Source organism: Panulirus ornatus, chromosome 10 (assembly GCF_036320965.1).
Source record: "Panulirus ornatus isolate Po-2019 chromosome 10, ASM3632096v1, whole genome shotgun sequence".
In the NCBI taxonomy this organism is placed as follows: Eukaryota; Metazoa; Arthropoda; class Malacostraca; order Decapoda; family Palinuridae; genus Panulirus; species Panulirus ornatus.
In genome coordinates this window covers 4,930,049-4,952,786 of record NC_092233.1, presented here as the reverse complement: position 1 = coordinate 4,952,786, position 22,738 = coordinate 4,930,049, and the positions used below count along the sequence as shown (strand labels likewise).

At 39.0% G+C, this 22,738-nt stretch overlaps 1 protein-coding gene across 2 annotated transcripts in view; it reads right to left on the bottom strand.

The window, feature by feature from the left end:
• The window catches only part of LOC139750738 (splicing factor U2af 38 kDa subunit-like), a 144,683-nt gene that overhangs the window by 12,227 nt on the left and 109,718 nt on the right, over positions 1–22,738 (bottom strand). Inside the window, exon 3 of one of the 2 annotated variants that reach the window (XM_071665436.1) lies at positions 13,213–14,770. The exons of the other annotated variant lie outside the window; for it this stretch is intronic. Coding sequence (XP_071521537.1) covers positions 14,188–14,770 — 583 coding nt within the window. The 3' untranslated portion in view covers positions 13,213–14,187. Of the gene's footprint in view, positions 1–13,212; positions 14,771–22,738 lie in introns of those variants that run through there. 2 annotated transcript variants of the gene reach the window in all.

Below are 22,738 nucleotides of genomic sequence, written 5' to 3'. Positions count from 1 at the left end.
TGGGGATGAGAGAGCTTGGGAAGTGAGTCAGTTGTTGTTCGCTGATGATACAGCGCTGGTGGCTGATTCATGTGAGAAACTGCAGAAGCTGGTGACTGAGTTTGGTAAAGTGTGTGAAAGAAGAAAGTTAAGAGTAAATGTGAATAAGAGCAAGGTTATTAGGTACAGTAGGGTTGAGGGTCAATTCAATTGGGAGGTGAGTTTGAATGGAGAAAAACTGGAGGAAGTGAAGTGTTTTAGATATCTGGGAGTGGATCTGGCAGCGGATGGAACCATGGAAGCGGAAGTGGATCATAGGGTGGTGGAGGGGGCGAAAATTGTGGGAGCCTTGAAGAATGTGTGGAAGTCGAGAACATTATCTCGGAAAGCAAAAATGGGTATGTTTGAAGGAATAGTGGTTCCAACAATGTTGTATGGTTGCGAGGCGTGGACTATGGATAGAGTTGTGCGCAGGAGGATGGATGTGCTGGAAATGAGATGTTTGAGGACAATGTGTGGTGTGAGGTGGTTTGATCGAGTAAGTAACGTAAGGGTAAGAGAGATGTGTGGAAATAAAAAGAGCGTGGCTGAGAGAGCAGAAGAGGGTGTTTTGTAATGGTTTGGTCACATGGAGAGAATGAGTGAGGAAAGATTGACCAAGAGGATATATGTGTCGGAGGTGGAGGGAACGAGGAGAAGAGGGAGACCAAATTGGAGGTGGAAAGATGGAGTGAAAAAGATTTTGTGTGATCGGGGCCTGAACATGCAGGAGGGTGAAAGGAGGGCAAAGAATAGAGTGAATTGGAGCGATGTGGTATACCGGGGTTGACGTGCTGTCAGTGGATTGAATCAAGGCATGTGTATGGGCGTGGGTTGGGCCATTTCTTTCGTCTGTTTCCTTGCGCTACCTCGCAAACGCGGGAGACAGCGACAAAGCAAAAAAAAAAAAAGAATATATATATATACACAGGGAAAGTGAAACGATAAGTTCCCAAATGCACTTTCGCGTAATAATCACATCATCAGGGGAGATACAAGAAAGAAATTTAAGTCGGCTGATGTACTCATAGGAATGTACTTGATCACAAGCAAAACTGAGATCCTTTCCAATATATAGGTACAGTAGCTTTGAGGGACAAGTCAATTGGGAGGTAAGTTTGAATGGAGAAAAATTATAGGAAGTGAAGTGTTTTAGATATCTGGGAGTAGATTTGGCAGCGGATGGAACCATGGAAGCGGAAGTGAGTCATAGGGTGGGGGAGGGAGCGAAAGTTTTGGGAGCGTTGAAAAATGTGTGGAAGGTGAGAACATTATCTTGGAAAGCAAAAATGGGTATCTTTGAAGGAACAGTGGTTCTGACAATGTTATATGGTTGCGAGGCATGGGCTATAGACAGAGTTGTGTGGAGAAGGGTGGATGTGCTGGAAATGAGATGTCTGAGGACAATATGTGGTGTGAGGTGGTTTGATTGAGTAAGTAATGAAAGGGTAAGAGAGAGATGTGTGGTAATAAAAAGAGTGTGGTTGAGAGAGCAGAAGGTGTTTTAAAAGGGTTTGGTCACATGGAGAGAATGAGTGAGGAAAGATTGACCAAGAGGATATATGTGTCAAAGGTGGAGGGAACGAGGAGAAGTGGGAGACCAAACTGGAGCTGGAAAGGTGGAGTGAAAAAGATTTTGAGTGATTGGGGCCTGAACATGCAGGAGGGTGAAAGGCGTGCAAGGAAGTGAGTGAATTGGAATGATGTGGTATACCAGCCTCAATGTGCTGTCAATGGATTGAACCAGGGCATGTGAAGCGTCTGGGGTAAACCATGGAAAGTTTGGTGGGGCCTGGATGTGGAAAGGCAGCTGTGGTTTTGGTGCATTATACATCACAGCTACAGATTGAGTGTGAACGAATGTGGCCTTTGTTGTCTTTTCCTATTGCTACCTCGCACACATGTGGGGGGAGGGGGTTGTCATTTCATGTGTGGCAGGGTGGCAATGGAAATGAATAAGGACAGAATGTATGAATTATGTACATCTGTATATATGTATATGTCTGTGTGTTGGAAAGGATCACAATTTTGCGCGTGATCAAGATATTCCTATGAGTCCACTGGGAAAATGAAACACGAAAAGTTCCCAAGTGCACTTTCGAATAATAATCACATCATCAGGGGAGACACAAGAGAGAAATATAACAGTCAGTTGATATACATCGAAGAGACGAAGCTAGGATGCCATTTGGACAATCACATGTTTACCAAATGGCGTCCTAGCTTCGTCTCTTCGATGTATACAACTGACTGTTATATTTCTCTCTTGTGTCTCCCCTGATGATGTGATTATTACACGAAAGTGCACTTGGGAACTTTTCGTGTTTCATTTCCCCCGTGGACTCATAGGAATGTCTGTGTGTGTGTATATATGTGTACGGTGAGATGTATAGGCATGTATATGTGCCTGTGTGGACATGTATGTGGGTGGGTTGGGCCATTCTTTCGTCTGTTTCCTTGCACTACCTCACTAACGCAGGGGATAGGGGAGAAAGAATACTTCTCACGTATTCCCTGTGTGTCGTAGAAGGCGACTAATAGGGAAGGAAGCAGGGGGCTGGAAATCCTCCCCTCTCGTTTTTTTTAATTTTCCAAAGAAGGAACAGAGAAGAGGGCCAGGTGAGGATATACCTTCAAAGGTCCAGTCCTCTGTTCTTAACGCTACTTTGCTAATGCGGGAGATGGCGAATAGTATGAAAGAAAAAAAAAGATATATATATATATATATATATATATATATTCAAGATATGGCAGATTGCTCAAAAGGAATGTGCCAGTACACGATAAGATGGTAGAGAGAAGCAAAGAAAGAGCTGATGAAAATTTTGGAAGAAAGTTGAGTGAAAATAAGATTTTGTATTGGAAGGAGGTGAAAAAGGAAAGGTGTATGTAAGAGTGAAAATGGTAATGTGAGAAGTAATGATGGAGAGCTGCAAAATCAAAAGGAAGTGAGAGGATGATGAAGAGCATTTTGAAGAACTGATGAATGTGCGAGAAGGTGAGGCAGCAGTTGTTATATGCATGATTATGGAGGATGGAAGGAAAAGGATACAAGTGCACGGGCCTATAGCAAGATGGGAGGTAAAAAGGGCGATAATAAGGTTGAAGGTAGGAAAGACACCAGGGATTACAATGGAAATGTGGAAGTATGGAGGAGAGAGTAAGACAGAGTGGATGCCTTTGATATGTAATTTAGTATGGATATAGAAGGTTGTGCCTGAGGATTGGATGAAAGCCATCATTGTTCCTTTATTCAAATGAAAAGGTATTAAGGATGTATGCGAGTATTACAGGAGGATAAACCTGTTAAATATACTATCAGATAAAGTGTATGCAACAAGGTTGATTGATAAAAGTGATGGCAAGTGACTAAATGCAGAACAAGAGAGGAGTAAGGGGGCTTTAGGAAAGGTTGGAGATGTATGAATGTGTGAAAATGACTTGTGAAAATGTATCTAGTGAGAGGTAAGAAGATGTATGCAGATTTTATGGATATGGAGAAAATGTATTATAGAGATGAACAGTATGCTTTATAGGATGTGTTAAGGACACATGGGGTAAGGGGGACAATTGCTGGATAGTATGAAAGCCTTCTACAGAGTAGCAAATGCATGTATAAGAGCAGATGGAGAGTTGAGTGAAAGTTTTGACATATATGTGGGTGTGAGGCAGGGCTGTGTGATGTCACTGTGGCTTAGTAACATATATATACATGGAAGGAGGGAAAAGAAAGACGAAGGCAAAACTAAGGAAAGTGGTGCAGAGATGGAGTGTGGTGGTGAGGTATGGTGGCAAGTGGCAAGCCTGTTCCTGTTGAGAGTGAAGAGGAGTTGCAGAAGGTTGTAAGTGTGTTTTATGACAAGCATAAGTGTGAGTGATTGAAGGTAAATGCAAGTAAAAGTTAAGTAATAGTGTCTGAAAGGAAAAAATGAAAGTATAGATTTTGCTGAAACCCTACAGACTGAAAGAAGTAAGTGTATCAAACTGTAATAGATATGGGCCAGAAAGACTGGAAGAGGTGAGAGAATCTAAGTACTGACAAGCTATCTACAGTATAAGGGAGACAACAGTAAAGGGTAGTAGAGTCATTGGGTCCCTTAACAGAATAATGAAGGGAAGAGGCATAATTATGGAAGTCAAGAAAGGATTAAGGGACAGCATAGTCCTCCTAATCCTAACCTATGCAGCACAAATACAGATATGGAATGAGTCACAAAGGTCAAGAATACATGCTGTGGAGATGAGCTATTTGAGAGGTGACTGGAAGAGGTGAGAGAATTTAAGTACTGACAAGCTATCTACATTATGTTGATGATATGGAAGGAGAGATAAGGGAGACAACAGTAAAGGGTAATAGAGTCATTGGATCCCTTCACAGAATAATGAAGGGTAGAGGCTTACTTACAGAAGTTAAGAAAGGATTAAGGGAGAGCATAGTCCTCCTAATCCTAACCTATGCAGCCCAAACAGACATGGAATGAGTCACAAAGGTCAAGAATCCAGGCTGTGGAGATGAGCTATTTGAGGGTGTGTATGAGAGATGTGTGGCAGGACTGCAAAGAGAATGAATTATGGAATGGTGAAGTGGGTGAAACATAATATTTTGAGAGGGGTTTGGGCATGTGGAAAGAATGCAAGTAGAGTGTGTGAGTATGATTACAGAGGCTGGTGTGAGAGGAAGACAGAGTAAAAGAGTACTGGAGGGAGAGAAATGATGGTAGTATATGTGGAATGGTGTATGCAAGGGAGGCATGTAAGGATAGGGATGAGTGGATGGCAGTTCCCAGAGGTAATGGGTATCATAGATATAGATAGACAAAAAACAAGAGATCTGCTGACACTGCCTTATACACACTTAAAAATAATTTGCACTTCACAGAAGATAAAAAGAGAAATGGCTATGTGTTTCATGTTTTGAGATCTCCAAGTTATTGGTAGACTGAAAAGTGTGAATGAAGCAAGTTCTACAGCTGAAACACTTGCGCTGACACACTTGCCAAGAAAATGAAAAGGAAAGGATAACAAATAATGAAAGTGGTAGGAGAGGATGCTGAGCTGAGTTTTTAGAGAATGCACATGCATAATTTTGGTTTGTGGTTAAAGGGAGAATGTATTTGCAATGCACTGGAAATATGGGCAGGGGTGAGAATAGACACTTTAGCATATACACAAAATTATCGCAACTATTGAAGAAAAGATGGAAGATTCAGAAGAGAAGAACTGGGAGGCAATATGTGGGATGTTTAGCAGACGCAAATAAGAAAAAACAATAAAACCAAATTCTGATAATACTTGTATATAAATGTGAATGGGAAGCTTTTCAGAATTTTCATATCATGGATGCACCATAATCTAAAGTGAAAATGTAACACAACCCACCAGTTATAAAACAGTGATTTCATTTGCTGGATTTGGTCCTGCTTGGCAGATATATAGGAAATAACTACTGGGTCTCACATACTCATCCCTAAAAGTACACAGGTGAAAATATTCCAAGGCTGCTGAACTGTACATATCAAAAGCACAGTATCTTTTGCAAGCATTTACTTAAACCATATACGGTAAAAGTAATACGATAAATGTTGAACCATATGTCAATGAGCTGGTTTAACAAATGTTACAAGAGAATGAAGACACTTAGGTCAAGAGTGCTTGTATATCAGAGATTTTCAAATAAATTTCTTGATATACAGCATCAAATAAGTTACAACCATACTATCAGTCAACCTACTAACAACTAGTAACTGTATTCTGAAAAATATCAGTGATGTACACCAGAACCATCAGAAAGAAGGCTCATACAACAAAATAGCACCTTTCAATCCCCACATTTTGAAGTAATAAGGATAAGTGCTGTACCACACATTCCCCTCCGAGTTGATAATACAATGTAGGTTATCAAATTTGCTTTGGCAATGGTTCTTCATATATGGAAAATACAGATGCAATAAAAAATCCAATTTATGTTTATGTTTAATTCACCTTCAACACTATCATTTTAGAGAATATTCATAATGTGACAGTCTGCTTGATATTCATTAACTTCATTAAAATACGTATCAATTTCTCTCATGTCTGGGATGACTATTTCACATCAAGTCCTCAGTCACTACACTGAGCCTCAAGATACTCCACATACTGAGAACAGTCGAACAATATTACATCTTACATTCTCATATATCCTTCTACTTGGAATATCCTAACCAGAGGTGGAATTCTTAATATTTCCTTGCACTTGCACACTGTGCATGGGGTGTACTACCATACTGTAATTCCTTTTGTTCTAAACAGATGCCTCTAAGGTGCAGTTATGCTGGTGACATGAAACTGCATAATCTCCATACTAATATGATATCATAAAAAATCCAATTTATGTTTATGTTTAATTCACCTTTAACACTATCATTTTAGAGGATATTCATAATGTGACAGTCTGCTTGATATTCATTAACTTCATTAAAATACGTATCAATTTCTCTCATGTGTGGGATGACTGTTTCACATCAAGTCCTCAGTCACTACACTGAGCCTCAAGATACTCCACATACTGAGAACAGTCGAACAATATTACATCTTACATTCTCATATATCCTTCTACTTGGAATATCCTAACCAGAGGTGGAATTCTTAATATTTCCTTGCACTTGCACACTGTGCATGGGGTGTACTACCATACTGTAATTCCTTTTGTTCTAAACAGATGCCTCTAAGGTGCAGTTATGCTGGTGACATGAAACTGCATAATCTCCATACTAATATGATATCATAAAAAATCCAATTTATGTTTATGTTTAATTCACCTTTAACACTATCATTTTAGAGAATATTCATAATGTGACAGTCTGCTTGATATTCATTAACTTCATTAAAATACATATCAATTTCTCTCATGTCTGGGATGACTGTTTCACATCATGTCCTCAGACACTACACTGAGCCTCAGGATACTCCACATACTGAGAACAGTCGAACAATATTACATCTTACATTCTCATATATCCTTCTACTTGGAATATCCTAACCAGAGGTGGAATTCTTAATATTTCCTTGCACTTGCACACTGTGCATGGGGTGTACTACCATACTGTAATTCCTTTTGTTCTAAACAGATGCCTCTAAGGTGCAGTTATGCTGGTGACATGAAACTGTATAATCTCCATACTAATATGATATCATAAAAAGCTCACAAATGTCACTTTTACATATAAAAAGCTCACAAATGTTGCTCTGGCAAATAATTGTGGTTTTTGCAAATCTAATCAGCAGTAAGGCTTAAAAAAGGTAGTTCCTCTGAAACTGTAAATACTTTTGCTTCCTTTCTTCAATAATGTAGTCATACCTAAAACAATCATCCTTACTTTGATTCTTTATCTTCCATACCATTCTGTGATCACACTGAATATTCAATGCAAGAACATGAAACAGGTTGGAAACTAACATTCATCACCATCAGTCAAAATGACTTTCAATCAACTCATCCTCACTGTGACACAGGTCTTTCTGTATTCTTCCTAATGTTAACCAAATCTTGCATCTATCATTTACATCTGACAGTTTACTTTACATTATCTTGCCCCATTTCATAACTATCACTTAAGTACATATTTCATCACTCATTCCCATAAACATGCAATTTTTCTACTTTTCTCTTTCTGAATTTTTGTGTAAACTTATGCCTTCTCTTTGAAAATAAATTTCCCTTCAAGCAGTCATCTTACTATTCCACTAATGCTTCTTGTTACTATAACACTTACTCTAATGAAGAACTTATAATACTTCACACTGCTATCTCAACCTCTCCCTTCCACTACCTCTGTCACTGTCTTTCCACTCACCTGTGTCTACAAATTTGTTGTCAACATAAGTTTTTTTTTTCATTTTTTTTTTCGGTCTCCCGCGTTTGCGAGGTAGCGCAAGGAAACAGACGAAAGAAATGGCCCAACCCACCCCCATACACATGTATATACATACGTCCACACACGCAAATATACATACCTACACAGCTTTCCATGGTTCACCCCAGACGCTTCACATGCCCTGATTCAATCCACTGACAGCACGTCAACCCCGGTATACCACATCGATCCAATTCACTCTATTCCTTGCCCTCCTTTCACCCTCCTGCATGTTCAGGCCCCGATCACACAAAATCTTTTTCACTCCATCTTTCCACCTCCAATTTGGTCTCCCACTTCTCCTCGTTCCCTCCACCTCTGACACATATATCCTCTTGGTCAATCTTTCCTCACTCATTCTCTCCATGTGACCAAACCATTTTAAAACACCCTCTTCTGCTCTCTCAACCACGCTCTTTTTATTTCCACACGTCTCTCTTACCCTTACGTTACTTACTCGATCAAACCACCTCACACCACACATTGTCCTCAAACATCTCATTTCCAGCACATCCATCCTCCTGCGCACAACTCTATCCATAGCCCACGCCTCGCAACCATACAACATTGTTGGAACCACTATTCCTTCAAACATACCCATTTTTGCTTTCCGAGATAATGTTCTCGACTTCCACACATTCTTCAAGACTCCCAGGATTTTTGCCCACTCCCCCACCCTATGATCTATTTCCGCTTCCATGGTTCCATCCGCTGCCAGATCCACTTCCAGATATCTAAAACACTTTACTTCCTCCAGTTTTTCTCCATTCAAACTTACCTCCCAATTGACTTGACCCTCAACCCTACTGTACCTAATTACCTTGCTCTTATTCACATTTACTCTTAACTTTCTTCTTTCACACACTTTACCAAACTCAGTCACCAGCTTCTGCAGGTTCTCACATGAATCAGCCACCAGCGCTGTATCATCAGCGAACAACAACTGACTCACTTCCCAAGCTCTCTCATCCCCAACAGACTTCATACTTGCCCCTCTTTCCAAAACTCTTGCATTTACTTCCCTAACAACCCCATCCCTAAACAAATTAAACAACCATGGAGACATCACACACCCCTGCCGCAAACCTACATTCACTGAGAACCAATCACTTTCCTCTCTCCCTACACATACACATGCCTTACATCCTCGATAAAAACTTTTCACTGCTTATATATATATATATATATATTTTTTTATTTATTTTGCTTTGTCGCTGTCTCCTGCGTTTGCTAGGTAACGCAAGGAAACAGACAAAAGAAATGGCCCAACCCACCCCCATACACATGTATATACATACACGTCCCCACACACAAATATACATACCCATACATCTCAATGTACACATATATATACACACACAGACATATACATATATACGCATGCACACAATTCACAATGGCTGCCTTTATTCATTCCCATCGCCACCTCGCCACACATGGAATAACATCCCTCTCCCCCCTCATGTGTGCAAGGTAGCGCTAGGAAAAGACAACAAAGGCCCCATTCGTTCACACTCAGTCTCTAGCTGTCATGCAATAATGCCCGAAACCACAGCTCCCTTTCCACATCCTGGCCCCACAGAACTTTCCATGGTTTACCCAAGATGCTTCACATGCCCTGATTCAATCCAATGACAGCACGTCGACCCCGGTATACCACATCGATCCAATTCACTCTATTACTAGCCCACCTTTCACCCTCCTGCATGTTCAGGCCCCGATCACTCAAAATCTTTTTCACTCCATCTTTCCACCTCCAATTTGGTCTTCCACTTCTCCTTGTTCCCTCCACCTCCGACACATATGTCCTCTTGGTCAACATATGTGTTCCATAATATTTCTTATGTTAACATTCAACAATGAACATCTAGATTTCCTCATTTTTTTTTTTTTTGCATCCATTTCCCTTTCCCTCCCTAAGAAGGTAATGTCAGGAACAAACAACCGACTCATTTGCTAACATCTACTCCCTAGCTGCAATTCACAGCCAAATCCCATGGACTACTCAATGTTTTCACTTTTATTTCATATGCCCTGGTTCACCCTCCTTCCCATACTATAGTACTATAGCAATCCAATTTATTCAATCCTGTGTTTATACTTACCTAAAAATCCAATGCTCCTCCATCACAGTGCAACTTTCATGCTTATCTGATCATGAACACAGAACAAGTCAAAATTGCATAATTTTCAAATACATTACAATTACCAGCTTCCAAAATCCTTAGGTATTACTTGCCATAACACATAATAAATGGATTACATTACAATTTTCATTGTTAAAAATGCATTAGCAGAAGGCTCAAAAAAATTATGCAATCTTGCCTGCTACTTTCTATAGCACCAAACAACTGTCCTCCATTTTCTTTTCAACACTTCATATATCTTCCAAGGTTTTTTCACTCACTAGTACCTTACCATGAACGTCCAAAGTATTCTAACATCCCCAGTCAGTAACGCATGCCATTTTTTGAAATATAACTTAGTTGACTTTTTCCTATCCTTAGTGATCTCATGACTTTAATTAAGCAATCATTAAGCATTTGTTCTTAAGCTTGCACAGTGATCACTCCAGTGGCGATATGATTCAAGCTGTTCTATTTGGATTATTCAGTCACAGAGTTTGTTCAAGTTACAGTGAAGGGCATCTGATGTCTTGCAATTAATAAAAAAAGAAGAACAGGGAAAGAAAAGAGAAAAAAGTAAGAAAAAAGATGAAGAAAAAGGATAAGGCATTAGAACAAGAAAGTTATGCAATTAGAGATACAGAGACCACACAAACCCTATCATCCAAGAAAAGTGGTCTGGCCTAAGCACTACTGAAAAAGAGGTAGTTCCCTTAAGAGCAGTCAATGAAAAAGTAGCAAAGCAAAGGCTCTCCCCAACCCTCCACACCTTGCAACACACCATACTGGAAAAAGGTAAAAAGAATACTCTAAAGAGCTGAAGTGTCTGTAGGGAATTTTAAAGCAAAGTTGGAAATTAGAGTAAATGTGAATTTGTCATGCATCTCTTCATCTTCTTCAAGATGAAAAAGAAGAAAGTAAAAAGAAAGAAGAAAAGAGGAAAAAGAAAAGATGATGAACAGAAGTAAAATAACAAAAATAACAAAAGAAAAATCACACAACTGCACTCATGTATGCACATAAAATTTATGGTGTCATTCCTGAAGAAAGGAAAAATACACTGGAAGAGACTGAAGAAAGCATGGCATTCGGCATAAACTTGAGTTTCAAATTCTTTTAATCAAATAGTATGATACATGAATAATGAAAGCAACATATTGCGCCCTATGAAAATTGATATGAACATTACGAGGAAATGCTGTCTGTGGAAATGGTAGACAGATGGAAAAGTTTGAGAATGGATATTGCAGTTAACGGAGATATACATTCTTTTATCTTCAGGTATTCTAAAATGCTTTCACACAATTCTTTAGTTGCTAAATGTGTAATTAATTACATTAAGATAATACATGTTAACAAAACGCTTTTTTGTAAATAAAAAAAGTTTATCTGATACCGATTTCATTTTATACAATAATATTATACAGGTACACCAACAAATTTCCAGCAACTGATGGTTCAGTACCTCCTTTAGTCCAGATAAAATCACGTGAAGGAACTTGAAATTACCGCGGCCACCAGACTAGTTTATTGGGCGGCCATAGTTGGCGTTGTGTGTAGGGCGTGCTTTTTACATTCTTGACACTGCACTTGTCGGTGGTGATACCGCAATTCTGTGAGATCCTTAGCTTACTTTGCTTAAATCTAACCCTAGCTATGGCTTTGAAGACATATGAGAGTGTCAGTCATGGTGTTAAACGTAAACACGTCTATATCGATCCAAGATAAAGTAGAAATGTTGAAAAAAAATGGACCGTGGTGTTTCGGTGCATAAGCTGTGTGACATCTACAGCACTGGTTCATCAACTGTTTATGATATAAAAAAGCAAAGGGAGAAAATATTGAAATTCTATGCAGACAGCGATTCCAAGAAGCAAATGACGATTAGGAAAACTATGAAAGATGGTAAGAGTACTAAGCATGATTGAATGATGATGGAATGGTTTTGATAGCGTTGGAGTGATGGAGTGGACTTGTCAGGTAGCATGATACTGAACCAGAATAAGTTGTTCCATAAAGAACTTAAATTACAACATGAGTGTAACTACAGTGAAGGATGGCTTCAAAGATTCAAGAAGCGTCATGGAATTTCCATGAATAAAGTGTGTCGAGAGAAGTGGTCCGCAAACCATGGAGTTACCGAGTATGTGGATGAATTTGCAAAACTCGTAGCTGATGAGCACCTCAGTCCTGAGCAGGTGTATAATGTATTCCATTTATCTATTTAATTTACATTTAATATTTGTTTAATTCAAACTTCTAGCAGTCCATGGTATACTTTAGACACATGGGAGATGTATAATTAGTGGGTTAGAGGTGTGTTGATGAATCAATATTATATGACCACGGTTGGTCCAGTAAAATGGTTAATCCAGCAAGGCTTTGGAACCAAGAGTGCTGGAAAATGGGTGGTGTACCTGAACTATAAATGAAAGCTATGAACAGAATAATAACTAAAAAATCAATGATATCTTTCAGAGATTAAACCCCTCTGCTTCCCTACCACCCTACTGGGGCTTTAAGAGACTAATCAGAATCTATGATTCAAGTCTGGTCCCCCTGTATGTTTGAAAAGATTCATATATTATTTGCTAAAGCTATTGTGTGTGCAATTTTGTAATTTACTGTACCTGTCCAATTATCTTTTCATGAGTGCATATTCCATAACAGTAATTAATATATAGTTTCTCTATTATGTTAATACAAAAAGTTAAGTAAAAAGCTTTTTGCTGCTTGGTAATACACTGTGAAGTATGTTGAAGTATCATAGTTTAAATGTATTTCTTGTGTTTGAGGGCAGAAAAGGGGAGAAAATATATATAAATAAATATTCACTATTACTCTGGATAACCACAGTCAGACGGAAGTTATTTTGCAATTCTGATGATGGCAGTTTTAAGAGTGGACTGTAGTGATGTAATGTAAGATTCAAGATTCATAATCTGTACTTATATTTACTGTTATTAACAAACATTTGCTGAAAACATTAAAAGCTGTTAGCGTAACAAACAAGTAGTAATTGTAGTATTTGCAACTCCATCTATAAGAACTTGCTAATCAATTACACATGAAAACAATTTCTTTTTCTTGTACACATACCAGACAATACCTAAAACTACAGCCTCTGATGAAAAGATGGAAGTACTCTAAGTATATAGGTTAATAAAGTAATGTTATCATTTCAGAGCTTTATTTCTTTTAAATCAAGATATTACTGATATAATCCTAACAAATACTTTATGGGAGAAATAGTCCATTTCCCTAGTAACATAACACCATTTAGCAGGACAATTCAATGATAATATGTGACATGATTAGTAGCTGTGAATTGTTCTTCATAAGGATATCTAATCATACATAAAAATGTTTAATGAATATCCCAACCCTCAAGCAACTCGATAAAAACTGTCAGACCAGGAAGCATGCTGCCACTCCCTATTCTCCACTGGTACTTTTAAAAAATCTACAAGCCTAAGCTTGCGACACAACGTACATGAAAAAGAGTCAACCTATTCTGAAGAGGTAAAATGCTAATCTCCTTACAGGACACAATGACTAATCATGTCACTTTCACTAAATCTACACTTCAGTATCTGAATGGTCAATGAGGGATTACTCTGATGTTTACATAACTTACATCATAATTTGATGTGGAGAATATGTGCTGACTTGTAAAATGTTAATGAAGTGAGATGTAAACTTTATTACAAGTATGGAACATACATCAACAGGAAATAATTATGATGGCATAAGTAATAATACTGAGAGTAAATAAATATGTAAAATGTTACAACTTTCACTAATTCACAAAGCATAGCCATCTCTTACTCCAGGCATTTCATAGGATTTCTGAACTTCTCCATTAAAGCTTGAATATCTATGAAAAAATTGCATGAAACATATCAAACGACCATTCAGACACAATGATATATGTGTTACATAAGGGATCCAAGGGAAAAATCAGATCCACTTTCAGGTAACCTGTAAAACTGCTGATAAGTCCAATAAAGATTCTCCAGTTCAAATGGTACCTTTCAATACCTCTCAATAATAAACACTATTACATTCCATTTTCATGTATCAGTTGTACACTTTTAAAATTTTCTATTACTGCAGATGATAAAAAGTGGAACAAGCTTGTTATCTTCTCAGTAGCGTCCTCTGCGGTCACGGCGGTCACGATCACGGGAACGTGAACGAGACCTACGACGGTGCTTGTCTGAATGCTTTTCAGAGTGCCTATCACGGGACCTAGAGCGAGATCGAGATCGATGCTTATAGCGAGAGCGGGATGAACGGGCAAGTAGATTCTTCAGGTGATGTGACACTGGCTTAACATGCCAGAAATTACAAAAGCCTCCTTTACCACAATGACCCATTTCAAACTGCCTACAACATGCCTCACGGAAGTCAGCCACAGGACACAAGTCACAGTAGATTGGACGGAACATATACCATCTATTGTTTAAATCTTCTGCAGCTTTTACAGCATCCTCTTCTCGTCTGAATTTAATGTAAACATTGCCTCTCAGATGGTCACACTGGTTATCGCACACACACATCTCTTCAATTTCACCATACTTTTCTTCACATTCAAAAAATACATCTTCAAAGAAATACTCGAACTGCTCTTGAATCTCATGGTCACTCATATTGGCTAGGTGGGAACCATCTGCAGACTTGGCCGAGTTTTGCTGACTCACATACATGTTCTGCATCACCACTGTTTGACTGTAATAAAATATACACTAAAATAGTAATAGAAAACCTTGATCATTTCATTGCTCATTTATTCAACCCCTTTATCTATCTATCTATGAGTCTATCTATCATGTTTCCAATTACAAAGTGTGGATTAAGGGCATACAGCCTACCAGTTCACTCACATGTATCCTCAGCTTATGTCCAGCGTCAAAGGGTGAACAAGGTCTTCTACTTAAGTGAATCTCATAACAGTTCACTTGGCAAAATTCAAAAGGATATTTCAGGTGTGAATTAAATCTCCATTCAGTTACATGATTCCTACAGCCATCTAAATTTAAGTATGCAAGTAAACACACAATCAACCTTCTGTCAACCAATCTTGCACATCAGGACAAAGCTTGCATAAGGAATAACAGTGCAAGTTTCCAAAGCTAAATCTTACGTAAACGTAGATATGGCAGATTCAGAAAATCAGTATAACTTTGGCTTTCTCTTTTTCAACCAACATCTAATCCAATGTAGATGGGGTCAAACAAAGCACTAAAATTTTTTTACTGAATTGCAAAAATAAGAAAGCAAACTAGAAACTAAATGGTCCCCTGATCAAACATAATCAAAATTGGAATAAATACAACAATCTACTCGCATCCTTAACTTGAGCAAAAGAAATTGAATCAAGATATCTATATCTAATCACAATTCATATGCACTCATCTAGAATACCATATAATTCATCACTGAGACCTGCTTCTTTAACCCTTTGGATGCAGCCATTTGACTCCAGTTCATAAAAGTCTTATAACAATTGAGTGCAACATTTCAATCTTGCTAAAAAGATTTTTTTACAATGTTTAACTTACAAGAATGTTTTGTGAAAAAAAAATTCTTGGTATTACTATACTGTGAGAACTTGCTTACTGTTCCTGTGTTATTAGAAACTTTTAATACTGATGTAATTTTCTGCAATAATATAAGTCCGGAAAACGCTTAACAGAAATTCAGTAACCAATGAAAAGGGACGTGAGTACAATATTCCCTGTCAAGTGTGTGATGAACTTTGTGTGATGAACTTTACAGTGGTTAAACAACATAAAATAGTGTTAGGAATAGTGAAGAAGCTAATGCAATATTTGCCCACCTTAGAGATTTTCATCATCAAACTGACTGGAGCAATGAAAATAATGCTAATAATTGACAGAAATATAGTATGGATATCAAAATGTATTGAAGAAATCACCCATAAAGAAAGAGGATGGATGTGTTGTTGATTAGTTGGTAAGGATATTCAATGTATGTATAGATCACAGTGAAGTGCCTTAGGACTGGCAGAATGCATGTATAGTGCCATTGTACAAAGGCAAAGGGGATAAAGGTGAGTGCTCTAACTAGAGAGGCATAAGTTTGTTGAGTATATCTGGAAAATTGTATGGGAGGGTGTTGCTAGAGGGTGAAGGTAAGTACTGAGCATCAGACTAGGGAGGAACAGTGTGATTTCAGAAGTGGCTGAGGATGTGTACATCAGAGCTTTGCTTTGAAGAGTGTGTGTGTGAGAAATACTTTAAAAAACAGATGGATTTGTACGTGGCATTTATGGATATGGAAAAGATATATGATAAGGTTGATAGAAACGCTTTGTGGAAGGTAGTAAGAATATACGGTATGAGAAGTAAGCTGCTAAAAGCAGAGAAAAGATTTTATCAAGGGTGTAAGGCATGTGTAAGAGTAGGAAGAGAGGAGAGTGATTGGTTCCCAGAGAAGGTTGGTCTGCTGAAGGGTGTGTGATGTTACAGTGGTCGTTCAACTTGTTGATGGATGAGGTGGCAAGGGAGGTAAATGCATGAGTTTTGGAGAGAGGGGCAAATATGCAGTCTGTTGAGGATAAGAGGGCCTGGGAAATGAGTCAGTTGTTGTTTGTTGATGATACAGCACTGTAAAAAAAGAGTGTGGTTGAGATAGCAGAAGAGGGTGTGTTGACATGGTTTGGACACAGGAAGAGAATATGTGAGAAAAGGTTGACAAAGAGGATATATGGGTAAGAGGTGGAGAGAACAAGAAAAAGTGGGAGACCAAACTGGAGGTGGAAGGATGGAGTGAAAAGATTTTGAGTGAACAGGGCCTGAACATGATGGAGTGGAAAAGATTTTGAGCGAACGGGGCCTGAACATACAGGAGGGTGAGAGCCGTGCAAAGGAACAGAGTGATGTCAATGGATTGAACCAGGGGATGTGAAGCATCTGGAGTAAACCATGGAAAGATTTGTGGGGCCTGGATGTGGAAAGGGAGCTTTCCACATTCTGAAAGCCTCTACAAATCTTCACCTTCGCCTCCACAAGATAATGTTCAGACATCCCTCCAGTTGCACCTCTCAGCACATTAACATCCAAAAGTCTCTCTTTTGCGCACCTATCAATTAACATGTAATCCAATAACGCTCTCTGGCCATCTCTCCTACTTACATAGGTATACTTAAGTATATCTCTTTTTAAACCAGGTATTCCCAATCACCAGTCCTTTTTCAGCACATAAATCTACAAGCTCTTCACCATTTCCATTTACAACACTGAACACCCCATGTATACCAATTATTCCCTCAACTGCCACATTACTCACCTTTGCATTCAAATCACCAATCACTATAACCCAGTCTCGTGCATCAAAACCACTAACACACTCATTCAGCTGCTCCCAAAACACTTGCCTCTCATGATCTTTCTTCTCATGCCCAGGTGCATATGCACCAATAATCACCCACCTCTCTCCATCAACTTTCAGTTTTACCTATATGAATCTCGAGTTTACTTTCTTACACTCTATCACATACTCCCACCACTCCTGTTTCAGGAGTAGTACTACTCCTTCCCTTGCTCTTGTCCTCTCACTAACCCCTGACTTTACTCCCAAGACATTCCCAAACCACTCTTCCCCTTTACCCTTGAGCTTTGTTTCACTCAGAGCCAAAACATCCAGGTTCCTTTCCTCAAACAAACTACCTATCTCTCCTTTTTTCTCATCTTGGTTACATCTACACACATTTAGACACTCCAATCTGAGCCTTCGAGAAGGATGAGCACTCCCTGCATGACTCCTTCTTCTGTTTCCCCTTTTAGAAAGTTAAAATATGGGAGGGTAATAATTGAGAGGGTGAGGGCATGTACAGAGCTTCAGATTGAGGAAGGGCAGTGTGGTTTCAGAAGTGGCAGAGGATGTGTGGATCAGGTGTTTGCTTTGAAGAATGTACGTGAGAAATTCTTAGAAAAACAAATGGATTTGTATGTAGCATTTATGGATCTGGAGAAAGCATATGATAGAGCTGATAGAGATGCTTTGTGGAAGGTAAGTTGCTTGAAGCGGTGAAAAGTTTTTATCAAGGATGTAAGGCATGTGTACGAGTAGGAAGAGAGGTAAGTGACTGGTTCCCAGTGAATGTCAGTTTCCAGCAGGGGTGCATGATGTCTCCATGGTTGTTTAATTTGCTTATGGATGGGGTCGTTAGGGAGGTGAATGCAAGAGTTTTGGAGAGAGGGGAAAGTATGCAGTCTGTTGTCGATTAGAGGGCTTGGAAAGCGAGTCAGTTGTTGTTTGCTGATGATACAGCGCTAGTGGCTGATTCAGGTGAGAAACTGCAGAAGCTGGTGACTGAGTTTGATAAAGTGTGTGAAAGAAGAAAGCTGAGAGTAAATGTGAATACGAGCAAGGTTATTAGGTTCAGTAGGGTTGAGGGACAAGTTAACTAGGAGGTAAGGTTGAATGGAGAAAAACTGGAGGAAGTGAAGCATCTTAGATATCTGAGTGTGGATTTAGCAGTGGATGGAACCATGAAAGTGGAAATGAGTCATAGGGTGGGGGAGGGGGCGAAGGTTCTGGGACCATTGAAGAACGTGTGGAAGGCCAGAATGTTATCTCGGAGAGCAAAACTTGGTATGGTTGAAGGAATAGTGGTTCCAACAATGTTATATGGTTGTGAGGCGTGGGCTATAGATAGGGTTGTGTGAAGGAGGGTGGATGTGTTGGAAATGAAATGTTTGAGGACAATATGTGGTGTGAGGTGGTTTGATCGAGTAAGTAATGAAAGGGTAATAGAGATGTGTGGTAACAAAATTAGTGTAGTTGAGAGAGCAGAAGAGGGTGTATTGAATCGGTTTGGTCACATGGAGAGAGTGAGTGAAGAAAGACTGACAAAGAGGATATATGTGTCAGAGGTGGAGGGAACAAAGAGAAGCGGGAGACCTACTTGGAGGTGGAAGGATGGAGTGAAAAAGATTTTGAGTGATCGGGGCCTGAACATACAGGAGGGTGTAAGGCATGCAAGGAATAGAGTGAATTGGAACGATGTGGCACACTGGTGTAAGGCATGCAAGGAATAGAGTGAATTGGAACGATGTGGTATACTCGGGTCGACGTGCTCTCAATGGATTGAACCAGGGCATGTGAAACGTCTGGGGTAAACCATGGAAAGTTTTGTAGGGCCTAGATGTGGAAAGGGAGGTGTGTTTCAGTGCATTACACATGACAGTTAGAGACTTAGTGTGGAAGAATGTGGCCTTTGTTGTTTTTCCTAGTGCTACCTCATGTGCGAGTGTGGGGAGGGGGGGTGCCATTTGATGTGTGGCGGGGTGGTGACGGGAATAGATGAAGGCAGCAAGTATGAATATGTACACGTGAATATATGTATAGTCTGTGTATGTATATGTATGTATACGTTGAAATGTGTAGGTATGTATATGTGCATGTGTGGGCACCCCCCTCCCCCTGGCACACAATATTTCATACTTGCCATTTCTCACATCAGTGAGACACCACCAGGGAAGTCAAAGATTGGCCGCATTCGCTCACATCCATTTTCTAGCTGTTATGTGCAATGCACCGAAACAACAGCCCCCATCTACAACTAAGAACCAAAGACCTTTCCATGGTTATCCCTGGCTTCTTGTCATGCCTTGGTTCAGACCAATGACAGCACATTGTTCCCTGTATACCACAGTATCTCAAAATTAATCTAACCCATGCACACCTTTCACCTTCCTGCATGTTCAGATGTTGATCATTCAAAATATTTTCACTTGATCCCTAATTTGGTCTACCCGTTTTCATTGTGCCCTCTACTTCCAACACATATATCCTCTTTGTCAACCTCTCCTCACTCATTCTCTCCATAAGATCAATCCATCTCAGTACACCTTCTGCTCTCTGTACTAAAATCTTATTGCCACACCTCTCTCTTACCCTTTTATTATTCACTCTAACATCCTCACACAACATATGATCTTCAATCACTTCATTTCAAACACAGCCACCCTAATCCACAAATTCTCATCTATAGCCCATTCCTTGCATCCATAAAACAACATATGGACTACTATACCTTCAAACACAAACATACCCATTTTTGTCTTCCAAGATGACCTCCCTTTCCATATATTCCTCAATGCTCATTGAACCTTGTCCCCTTACCCATCCACTTCCATGGTTCCATTCACTGCTATGTATACTTCCAAGTATCTAAACTGCTCCACCTCCTCCAAATTTACTCCACTGAAACTTACATCCCAACTAACTTGTCTCTTTACTCTGCTAAACTTATCAACTCACTTTAATTCACATTTACTCTCAACTTCCTCCTTTCACACTCTCCTAAGCTTAGTCACCAACTTCAGCAGTTTCTCTCTCAAATCTGCCACCGGTGCTGTGTCATTAGCGAACAATAACCGACTCTCTTCCCAGGCCCCCCTCACCCAAACAGACTGCACACTTGCCCCTCTCTCCAAGACCCTTGCATCTACTTCTTTCACCTATTAACAAATAAAACAGCCATGGTAACATACATCCCTACCATAGATCCATCTTCACCTGGAACCACTTATCCTACTCTCTACCTACCTGCACACATGCATTACACTTTTGATAAAACCTTCTCACTGCTTCTTGTATTGTTGTAGCTTTTATCTCACACCATGAATCTTTATGATCTTCCACACAGCATCTCTACTAACCCCAGCATATGCTTTCTCCTAATTCATAAATACTACAAACAAATCCTATTTCCCAAAGAATTTCTCACACACATTCTTAAAAGCAAACAGCTGATCCACACATACTCTATCACTACTGAGGCCACATTGTTCCTCCTTAATCTCATGCTTTATACTCCTTCTCAATAATCACTCTCCCATACAACATACCAACTTACACTACTGTAGCTCGAACAACCACCTTTGTTTCCCCTTCCTATACACAAGGGCACTATATGTACATTCTGCCAATTCTCAATCACCTCACCATGCTTCATACACAGAGCAAAAATACTAACTACCCAATCTACACAATAACCCACTTTCTCAAGATATTAGACTGCTACAACATCCACTCTAGCTGAGTACCTTGCCACATCTCATCTTCTGCAAGGCTTTCACCACCTCTTTTCTCTTCACTAAACTATTTTCTATGACTCTTTGACTTTACATAACTCCCTGATCAAAACATCCTACATCTGCCAACCTATCAACAAACATATTTAACAATCCTTCAACATATTCACTCCATCTCCTCACCTCATCACTACCTGTTACCACTTCCCCATTAGCACCTTTCATCAAATTCACCAATTCGTTCACTTGATTTCTCCCACCATTAACATCCTTCCAAACATCTTATTCTCCCTGGAGTTTACTGATACTCACTCATCCCAACTCTCATTTGCCCCTCTTTCAACCCCCTGCACCTGTTCTGAATGATAACTGGAATCAAGACTGAACAAACTGCTGTCTGAATTTCAATGTGATTAAAATGAATAAAAAAGTTACATTAAGTTCATGATCATATGAGGTTGGTAAAGTCCCAGCTTTATGTTATCATTTTCAAGAACAATCTTTCCTGAATTAATATTCTTTTAAACCACAAGAGTAATTTCTCGTTAGTGTAGAGTAATTAAGAAATACCTTTACCAGCACATATGTATAGGTTTTGCCTTGCTATCATTCACTTATATGCTTTTGTCCAAATTCTAAAGGCATTTTCCACAATGTATATGATATGGAATTTAAAAATTTTACCATTAAAAGTCTTCTCAGCTTATATGATCTTCAAAATATTTGCAAAGATAATAAACACTGCCAATAAATAACTTTCAAAACTTTGTCTTTTACCTATAGCTTAATGAAGATAAAAATGCTGCCCTGTTAATACAAGGAAAGCACGCATTTAGTCCATAAGTTGAATCTACAATTAGTTGAAGTCAGCTAATTGAATTGTTAATAATAAGTTAAAACCATATTCATTAAGGTACACAATACAACAAAAAATTCAAATCTAAGCTAAAGTCCCTACAGGCCACAACAGCATGTATCAGTGAAGCAGCACTTAACTGGGAAAACATTCCTCAATAAAGTTTATCTAGTTTCACACGTAGGGACTAATCTTATTTTCATACAGAAGGTAGGGAAATTTCTAGAACTCTCTTGGATCCTGTGTACCATCTCATTACACAAATAAAGACAGGCAATGTAGCAAGATATTTGTCAAGTACATGAATAATGATGGTTGATGCAGGATAAACCATGTCAATGGCTAAAAGCAATTTACATGTCATGAGAATGCAAGCACACTACTGTTTGCCTTGACTTTAAAAATAATGTAATATTTCATGTACTTCTGTTATACTGTTAAGGGTTATGGCTTTTAGCCTCTTCTGGAAAGCAGATTTCTAGTCTCCCACTGAAAGTGGAGTTTACGCTATATTTGAAACACTTAAAAGTATCATACACCACTTAAACCCAGCCATTCAAACATCACTACAAACATTTCATATCTGACACACCACTATAGTCTTTTAATCTTTACATGCCACCACAGTTTAATCCGAGTGTGTACCCAGCATCCCCAACACATAACCCTTTCTTTAACTTCACTTCTTTTGCTTCGAGATCCAGTCTTGCTCAAAACTTATTCTATTCAAAATCACTCTTCACAGTCTCCTGACATGATTAAATATGACAGTTG